This window comes from Heptranchias perlo, chromosome 8 (assembly GCF_035084215.1).
Source record: "Heptranchias perlo isolate sHepPer1 chromosome 8, sHepPer1.hap1, whole genome shotgun sequence".
NCBI classification, from domain to species: Eukaryota; Metazoa; Chordata; class Chondrichthyes; order Hexanchiformes; family Hexanchidae; genus Heptranchias; species Heptranchias perlo.
In genome coordinates, this window is record NC_090332.1 from 71733630 (window position 1) to 71744114 (window position 10485).

General features: G+C 45.3%; 1 protein-coding gene across 2 annotated transcripts in view; it reads right to left on the reverse strand.

Moving 5' to 3' along the window:
* The window catches only part of LOC137324226 (cyclin-dependent kinase-like 4), a 50406-nt gene extending 43583 nt beyond the window's left edge, over positions 1-6823 (reverse strand). For both annotated transcript variants that reach the window (XM_067988366.1, XM_067988367.1), the window contains exon 1: positions 6656-6823. In XM_067988366.1, the coding sequence (XP_067844467.1) occupies positions 6656-6823 (168 nt within the window). The remainder of the gene's footprint in view (positions 1-6655) is intronic.
* Positions 6824-10485: the final 3662 nt, after the last annotated feature.

Here is a 10485-nt window from a genome sequence, read left to right on the forward strand (position 1 = left end):
TCCTTTAGCTGGAAGACCAACAGGTTTCGGGCGGACCAAAGGGCCTCCTTCACCGAGTTGATGGTCTTCCAGCAGCAGCTGATACCCATCTCGGTGTATGTCCCTGGGAACAGCCCGTAGAACATAGTGTCCTGTGTTACCAAACTGTTACGGTTGAACAGGGACAGATACCAACGCATATCTCTCCACACCTTCTGTGCAAAGGGCTAGTCCATCAGGAGGTGGACGACGGTCTCATCCCCACCACAGCCTCGAGGGCAGCTCGTGGTGGCGCTGAGATTCTGTGCGTGTTGGAAAGACTACACTGGGAGGGCTCTTATCACCATCATCCAAGCTACATCCTGGTACCTGTTGGTCAGTTCTGGCAACGTGACGTTCTGCCAAATGGTTTCGACCGTCTGGTCGAGGAACTGCCCGATCGGATCCACCCTCTCCTTTCCCTACAGGACCCCCAGAATGTTCCATGCCGACCATTGTCTGATGGCCTTATGGTCGAAGGGTCTTCTCCTCAGGAATTTCTCCACCTGGGACAGGTGGTGGGGTATGGTCCAGCTGGACAGGGCATCCTGCGTCTGCTCGGCCAGCGTGGCCAGATAGTCTTCTCAGTATGGTGGACAGGTAGAAACTCAGCATGTAGTGACACTTGGTACCTTCCTACTGGGGCTCTACACACATCCTGAGGCAGCCACACACAAAGGCGGCCATCAGGATTGTATATGGTGTCCCTGTGGATGCATTCTACCTTGGACCTCCAGACAAGGTGGAAGATAACTCGGGGGACTGTGACGGTAGAGCAGCGGGGAATGGGCCAGACTTTGGCCACGTGGAGCAACACTGCGAGTACCTCACACCTTATTTCTAGGTTCCTTCCGGTAATGGAGAGGGAGCACTCATCACTGCGCCCCTACCCCCCCCCCACCAACATACCAAGCTTCTGTTTGACCCGTTCCTCCCAGTTCTTGGTGCAGGCCTGGGGCCCCCCGAACCAGATCCCCAGAACCTTCAGGCAGTCAGACCTGACGGTGAAGGGGACAAAGGATCGGGTATCCCATCTGCCAAAGAACATGGCCTCACTTTTGCTTCGGTTCACTCTGGCCCCCGAAGCCAGTTCGAACTGGTCGCAGATGCCCATTAGTCTGTAGACTGACCACTGATCGGACCAAAAGACGGTGATGTCGTCCATTTACAGGGAGGTTTTAACCTGAGAGCCTTCGCTGCCTGGGACTGTCACCTCCCTAATACCTGCGTCCTTCCTGATGGACGCTGCAAATGGCTCGATACAACATACAGACAACACTGCCTGACTCCAGATCTGATCAGAAAGCTCTTCGACTCCTGCCAGTTGATTAGGACTGTGATATGGATGCCCGCATAGAGCAGTCAGATCCGATCGCGCATTCCCTCCCCCAACCCCATTTTGGAGAGCACGTCAATCTTGTACGTGTAAGATATTCTGTCAAAGGCCTTCTCCTGGTCCAAGCTGATGAGGCAGGTGTTTAGTCACCCAGCCCATCTGTGCCAGTTATTTGAAACACACATGGCTTACTCCCAAAAATTTAAACATTAAGCACATTGCAAGTACAGAATTTATCCAAAACACAAGCATTTGCCAACCTAACTAAAGCACCAGTAGCCACCTCATCATAATAATGACAACTCTATAAAGGATATGGGACAGAGGGGATCTACTTACTCACAGTAACCCACCACCTGTCCCAGATGGAGAAGTTCCTGAGGAGGAACGCCTTCGACCATAAGGCCGTCAGGCAGTAATCAGCACAGAACGTTCTGGGAGTCCTGCAGGAAAAGGGGAGGGCGGATCCGATCGGGCAGTTCCCCCACCAGGCGGTCAATGCCATTTGGCAGGGCGTCTCATCGTCGAAACTGACCAACAGGTACCAGGATGTGGCCTGGATGGTCCTTCCAACACGCACGGAATCTCAGCGCCAGCGCAAGTTGCCCTCGATGCTGCGGTGGGGACGAGACCATCGTCCTCCTCCTGATGCACAGAAGCGTGGAGAATGCATTGGTATCCGTCCCGGTTCATCCTCAACAGTTCGGTAACGCAAAATGCTGTGTTCTATGGGCTGTTCCTCGGGTGTACACCAAGACAGATATCAACTGCTACTGGAAGACCATCAACTCGGTGAAGGAGGCCCTTTGGTCCACCTAAAACCTGTTGGTCTTCCAGCTGAAGGAGCTGTCCACAATCGAGTATTGCCGACTAGCACACTTCAAAGTCCACGAGTACATGCTGCGGGACGAACTGAAATGAGGTGCGGCCTACGCAAAGGCTCTATGGCCACCCCCCATTTTGTATTGTACAGAATGTATTAAAAGATATGTACTGCATTTTGAATTGTAATAATGGGATCATAGTGTGTACAATCTGCACTGTATTGTTTTGAACTGCATTGCTTGAAATTGTGTCCTTTTACATTGAACTGTGTATCTTTAAAAAAAAGATGCTCAGCGTGCAAGCATCCAAAAGGAAGCTGCAGTTGTTTCAAACTGAAGTAACATCAAAAGGTTGCTCCACTTCCCAAGTTGGCTGAAGAGCTGATGACAGAGGAGAACTCTTGTTTGGAATATTTTGCTAACTTCTGACACAGTTTCCATGCACAGTTGCACTCAGTCTTTCAGGATCACGTTCACATCAGCCAGCTTACATTGCTTGTTCTTGACTCATTTTCATTGCGGCCCAATGGAAACTGAAATTACCAAGCAAATGCAACCCTTTTAATAGAGGGAGACTTCAAGTGGAAGTTGCTTACTGAAAGCTGGTTATGTTTTGACGCAGAAACACAAAACCACTGCAATCGAAGAATTCTGGGCGAGCAGTGCCCAAGTGCCAAAGAACTTGCAATTGCCATAAGCATCATCTTTAGTTCTATATGGGATTTTAGTGCCTGTATTCACTGCCATGAATTTGATAAAGAACCATCAACAACAATCATCATACATGCCCACCTCCAGCCATACCTTTGTATTGCCACACTGCAGTTTTATACACTTAACTTCCAGCCCCTCACATGCCATTTCTCCCACTCAACTAGCGGCCCATTTGGACTCCAGACCTCAAACTCACTAACAATTTTTGTAATTGGACCTCCAGTATCCCTTTCTATTATAGAATAGCCAGCATAGAACATCATCTGAAAGGAGGTGGCGAATCCTGTCAGAAAATTCTAAACACCATTTTAAAAATAGACCATTCAGCTGGGAACAAACTCAATAGCAGCTAATTATTGCTTTGGAGACATGAAAAAGATTGGCAAGCCCATGGCAGATGATGGAGTTGGCCCCCAAGAGCATGACATTCCACTGCCTTGGAGAATCATGGAAATTTACGGCACAGAAGGAGGCCATTCGGCCCATCGTGTCTGTGCCAGCCGAAAAAGAGCCATGTGGCTTAATCCCACTTTCCAGCTCTGGTCTGTAGCCTTGTAAGTTAAGTCACTTCAACTGCATATCCAAGTACTCTTTAAATGCGATGAGGGTTTCTGCCTCTACTACCCTTTCAGGCAGTGAGTTCCAGACCCCCACCACTCTCTGGTGAAATTATTTCTCCTCAACTCCCCTCTAATCCTTCTACCAATTACTTTAAATCTATGCCTCCTGGCTATTGACCTCTCTGCTAAGGGAAATAGGTCCTTCCTATCCACTCTATCTAGGCCCCTTATAATTTTATACACCTCAATTAAATCTCCCCTCAGCCTCCTCTATTCCAGTGAAAACAACCCCAGCCTATCCAATCTTTCCTCATAGCTAAGATTCTCTAGTCCTGGCAACAACCTTGTAAATCTCCTCTGTACAATCTCCTCTAGTGCAGTCACATCTTTCCTGTAATGTGGAGAGCAGAACTATATGCAGTACTCTAACCGTGGCCCAACTAGTGTTTTATACAGTTCTAGCATACCCTCCTGCTCTTATTTTCTATGCCTCTGATAATAAAAGAACGTATCCTGTACGTCCTCTTAACTACCTTATCTACCTGTCTTGCTACCTTCAGGGATCTGTGGACATGCACTCCAAGGTCCCTCTGTTCCTCGCACTTCTCAGTATCCTACCATTTATTGTGTATTTCCTTGCCTTGTTTGCCCTCCCCAAATGCATTACCTCACAATTCTCCAGACTGAATTCCATTTGCCACTTTGCTGCCTACCTGACCAGTCCATTGATATCTTCCTGCAGTCTGCAGTTTTTTTCTTCACTATCCACCACATGGCCAATTTTTGTATCATCTGCAAACTTCTTAATCATGCCCCCTACATTTAAGTCTAAATCATTGACATATACCACAAGAAGCAAGGGACCTAGTTCTGAACCCTGCTAGGAACAGCCTTCCAGTCACAAAAATACCCGTCGACCATTACCCTTTGCTTCCTGCCACTGAGCCAATTTTGGATCCAACTTGCCACTTTCCCTTGGATCCCACTGGCTTTTACTTTTATGACCAGTCTGCCATATGGGACCTTGTCAAAAGCCTTGCTAAAATCCATGTAGACTACATCAAACGCACTACCCTCATCGACCCTCCTCAACCCTCCTCAAAAAATTCAATCAAGTTAATCAGACACGACCTTCCTTTAACAAATCCATGCTGATTGTCCTTGATTAATCCGTGCCTTTCTAAATGACGATTAATACTGTCCTTCAGAAATTTTTCCAATTATTTGCCCACCACCGAGGTTAGGCTGACTGGTTAGGCCTGTAATTACTCGGTCTATCCCTTTCTCCCTTTTTGAACAACGGTACAACGTTAGCAGTCCTCCAGTCCTCCGGCACCACACCTATAGCCAGAGAGGATTGGAAAATGAAGGTCACAGCCTCCGCTATTTCCTCCCTTGCTTCTCACAACAGGATATATTTCATCCAGGCCTGGCGATTTATCTACTTTCAAAGATGCTAAACCCCTTAAAATTTCCTCTCTGACTATGTTTATCCCATCCAATATTTCATACTCCTCCTCCTTAACCACAATGTCTGCATCATTCCCCTCTTTTACGAAGACAGACACAAAGTATTCATTAAGAACCATGACCATGTTTTCCGCCTCCACGCACAGGTTACCTTTTTGGTCTCTAATAGGCCCTACTCTTTCCTTAGTAATCCTCTTGCTCTTTATGTACTTGTAAATCATCCTTTGGTTTTCCTCGATTTTACTTGCTAATATTTTTTCATGCCCTCGCTTTGCTTTCCTAATTTCCTTTTTAATTTCACCCCTGCATTTTCTATATTCCTCTAGGCTTGCAATATTGAGCACTCGGTGTCTGACATAAGCTTCCTTTTTTGCCTTATCCTACCCTGTATGCTCCTTGACATCTAGGGGGCTCTGGATTTGGAAGTCCCACCCTTTCTCTTTGTGGGAACATATCTGCTCTGAACCCTCACTATCTTCTCCTTGAATGCCTCCCACTGCTCTGACACTGATTTACCTTCAAGTAGCTATTTCCAGTCCACTTTTGCTAATCACATCTCAGTTTAGTAAAATTGGCCTTTCCCAACTGAGAACTTTTAATCCTGGTCTATCTTTGTCCTTTTCCATAACTACACTAAATCGAACTGAACTATGATCACTACCACCAAAATACTCTCACATTGATACCCCTTCCACCTGCCCAGCTTCATTCCCTAAAACTAAGACCAGAACTGCCTCCTCTCTTGTTGGGCTTGCAGCTTACTGGCTAAAAAAGTTCTCTTGAATGCGTTTTAAGAATTCTGTGCCCTCTATACCTTTTACACTGATTCTATCCCAGTCAATATTAGGGTAGTTGAAATCCCCTACTACTACTACCCTATTGTTTTTGCACTTCTCAGAAATTTGTCTACATATTTGCTCTTCTCAGCAGTGTAATTGCCCCTTTTTTGTCCTTCTGCAATCGCATGGCTAAGATAGTAATGAAATGGTACCACATAAACCATAGCCTGCTATGCTTCTATATTCTCAGTGAATTGGTGCCGATAACCGAATTGTAAAATTTGAGTTAAAGAAAGTAAAGAAGTAAGCATAATTGACTGTTGTGCAGTGTGGAAGAGTCTATCCATCCGAAAGGTGAGCATGATTCGCTGCCATGAAGCTTAGTGAAAGAATTAATGAAGCCTTCCACACTGCATTATTTTTCTGCGACAGCGAATCTTGCTCACTTAGTTGCACAGTGAACCAATGAATGGATTCTCCCAAACTGCACCATGTCCCTTCTCCCTAAGTTGCCATAAGGTCAGTGCTAAATAGCGCATGTAGAACATTGAACTGCAAATTGCATCTGCTTTTCAGGTGAGTTAATTTGCTTTCTTCAGAACTTGCTTAACAGGATGGTAAAAAAAGTCTGTTCACTTGAGATTAATTTCAGCTTTGTAATGAATTCATACTTAAATATTTGAATAAAAATACTTTCTAAACTGCATTGGTGAGTTAAACTGGGTAAAACATTAAAAAACAAAGAACATTTTATGATTACAAAGAGGTGGAACTGTGTAGAAATTTCTTCTAAAGTGCTTCTGTTATACGGCAGTGAAGATAATTCTTTTCTGCCATTACTGTTTCTCTAATGAAACCAATACCAGCAAATTGAGCACAATGTGAAAAGAATGCACCTATAAACTACTGCTTAGTGATAACACTGAAGGACATGAACAGCCTTTGAAGTCATACCTTTAACATGCGGATCTCTCTCATGGCTATCTTCTTTATCAATGGATCGTCCTCCGATTCCACAAATTTCTTGATGGCAACGATTTGTCCTGTATCCTTGTTTCTGCTCTTGAACACTACGCCATAACTTCCTTCACCAATTTTTGCAAGTTTTTCATATTTTTCCATTTGTTCCCAATATATATTTAGTATAAATTACTTGACAGCATAGCAGCTATTGTAATTTCAAGCGTAGTCAGAATTAAATTGAACTATATCTTACAAATTAAAATCACAAGCACAGAAGCATATTTGATATTCTCAGTGAAGCATGCTGAATGATCTTTTTTTCAAACAGGAGTTAGTTACCTGAAAATAGAAAAAAAAAGCTTACGAACCACTGTATATTCAATTATGTTAAATGTATCTATTGACTGTGGAACATGTTACAGGAATGTTGTAAGCATGTAGAATGTTAGATTGTTTCTGCAATTGCCCACAAATTGAGCTCTGAATTTCAGTTGCCCAACCATGGGGAGCTGCCGAGTGAAAGCCTGCCACTTTTGATATAGGAAGGGTGAGAAAGTCTGCTTCCTCATGCCTCTTTGAAGCACTGTGGGATCTTTTTCTACATTAAAGGTGCTATACAAGTCTCAAGGTGTTGCTGTTGTTATACTGCCCTGTATGATAGTAGAGCTGCAGAAGAAAGTTCACACAAGCCACATCAGAATCCAAGGTTGTTTGTGGGCAGCAGGTAAAGTGATTCACAGGGTTCTGCTGAACCAGGACATTGAGGCATCCATATGCAGGTATGAGTTATCCAAGCATTTTTATGCTAAACAGCAAAGGGAACCTCTTATCAGCCACCAAATAGTTGGTGATCTGTTTGAAGTGAATAAAAGAAATTATTTCATATGTTTTGACTGTTAGTCTGATTTATTTTTAATTAACAAACTGATAAAAACAGAGAAATATGTCATTGCCAAGATGAAAGCTAATTTTGCATGCCATGACATTTGAAATGAAGTTATTTCAAACAATCGGCCACAATTTCACTCAGATAATTCCAAAGAGATTGCACAATATGAATTTGTACGAATATTGAATTATGAGATGGTACCAAACCATCCCTTCTGTCCCACTGCGGAAATTATTTTATGATTGACACCAGAAATGTAGAATCGAGACGCCTGCACAGTGAAGAGCACACTTAATTATCTGTGATGGCCATGAAATAACAAACATAAACAAAATCAATCTGTTCCTTGGCGTTCTATTTGACCCTGAGATGAGCTTCTGACCAAATATCCGCGCCACCAGCAAGACCGCCTACTTTCACCTCCGTAACATCGCCCGTCTCCGCCACTGCCTCAGCTCATCTGCTGCTGAAACCGTCCATGCCTTTGTTACCTCTAGACTTGACTATTCCAATGCTCTCCTGGCCGGCCTCCACCTTCCACCCTCTATAAACTTGAGCTCATCCAAAACTCTGCTGCCTGTATCCTAACTCGCACCAAGACCCGTTCACCCATCAACCCTGTGCTCGCTGAACTACAATGGCTGACCAACCATGGGGAGCTGCCAAGTGAAAGCCTGGCGCTTTAGAACTCCTCGATTTTAAAATTCTCATAATTGTTTTCAAATCCCTCCATGGCCTCGCCCCTCCCTATCTCTACAACCTCCTCCAGCCCTACAACCCTCCGAGATTTCTGCATTCCTCCAATTCTTGCCTCTTGTGTATCCCCGATTTTAATTGCTCCACCATTGGCGGTTGTGCCTTTAGCTGCTTAGGCCCTAAGCTCTGGAACTCCCTCCCTAAACCTTTCTGCCTCTCTACCGCTCTCTCCTCCTTTAAGACACTCCTTAAAACCTACTTCTTTGACCAAGCTTTAGGTCACCTGTCCTAATATCTCCTTATGTGGCTCAGTGTCAAATTTTGTTTGATAATGGCTCCTGTGAAGCACCTTGGGACGTTTTACTATGTTAAAGGCGCTATACAAATACAAGTTGTTGTTGTTGATGTTGTATAATTTCACTTAGAAACAGCGCATATGCTGCTAATCTTATTTAGAATATATTGCAAAATGAATAAATTGGCTGTGCTATGAAGATTTCAAAATTGCCTTTAATTCCTATATCGGTGAGCAGGTTATTGGTGAGTAAGTGCCGCTTGATAGCACTGTCGACGACACCTTCCATCACTTTGCTGATGATTGAGAGTAGACTGATGGGGCGGTAAATGGCCGGATTTGGTTTTGTCCTGCTTTTTGTGGACAGGACATACCTGGGCAATTTTCCACATTGTCGGGTAGATGCCAGTGTTGTAGCTGTATTGGAACAGCTTGGCTAGAGGCGCAGCTAGTTCTGGAGTACAAGTCTTCAGCACTACAGCTGGGATGTTGTCGGGGCCCATAGCCTTTGCTGTATCCAGTGCACTCAGCCGTTTCTTGATATCACGTGGAGTGAATCGAATTGGCTGAAGACTGGCTTCTGTGATGTTGGGGATATTGGGAGGAGACCGAGATGGATCATCCACTTGGCACATCTGGCTGAAGATGGTTGCAAACGCTTCAGCCTTGTCTTTTGCACTCACGTGCTGGACTCCGCCATCATCTGTGTCTAATAGTTAACAGAACTAATTATGAATCACCCTTATGCAGGTCCTTAGTGCCTGTCTTCTATGCTTACATATCCTAGTGCTCCCAAGAAGTGTTTCCCTAGTGGCTACAACTTGGGAGGTGTAAGGTTGCTGAGCTTCCATTGAGGAGTAAGGTTGCTGAGCTTCCATTGAGGACACTTCAGACGGCCATGGAGGAAGACCACACGCAGCTCTGGGTCTTGAGGACTCAACTGCATACTGCAGCATCTCGGCGTGGGCCGCAGCAGTCTGGCTCAGTTGACTGTGTGGCACTAACAAGGGCACTGGTGGAGTGTCTGGTGGGAGAGCAGGCACGTTGTTGTCCTGAGAGACAATAACAGATGCCTCTCCACTGGAGCCATGGCCACTCTCCTGGGACTGTGCATCAGCACTCCTGCAGCACTGCACGAGAACAGGTTGATAGAACATTGGCCCCATAGCCAAGATGGCAGCTATCTGAGCTTCCATGGGAGCTGTGAGAGCTGTCAGGAGAGGCGCCATGGCTGTGGGTGCCACACATCGTGTTGATGTAGCTGACCACGATCCATGTTGGACAGAATGGTCTCCATGCTCTGTGCGAAGCCTTAAAGAAAGACTTGCACTTATATAGCACCTTTCACGACCTCAGGACCTCCCAAAGTGCTTTACAGCCAATTAAATACTTTTTGAAGTGTAGTCACAGTTGTAATGTAGGAAATGTAGCAGCCAATTTGCGCACAGCAAGCTCCCACAAACAGCAATGAGATAATGACCAGATAATCTATTTTAGTGGTATTGGTTGAGAGATAAATGTTGGCCAGAATTCCCCTGGTCTTCTTTGAAATAGTGTCATGGGTTCTTCTACTTCATCTGAGAGGGGAGATGGGGCCTCAGTTTAACATCTCAACTGAAAGACGACACCTCTTACAGTGCAGCACTCCCTCAGTACTGCACTGGTGTATCAACCTGGATTTAGTGCTCAAGTCTCTGGAGTGGGACTTAAACCCACGACCTTCTGATTCAGGGGTGAGAGTGCTACCAACTGAGCCACAGCTGACCCTTGACACAAGTTGGAGCTGGACTCCTCTATGCTCTGCGACATTGTGCACAAGCACATTGGCAGGCTGCCCAGTGCACCTAGCATTTCCTGGTGTATGCCCATCAGCCTTCTTCAGAAGCCTGGGCCCTTGGAGTCAGCATCTGTGTCCTCTGCAGAAGAGCTAGCATGCGATCT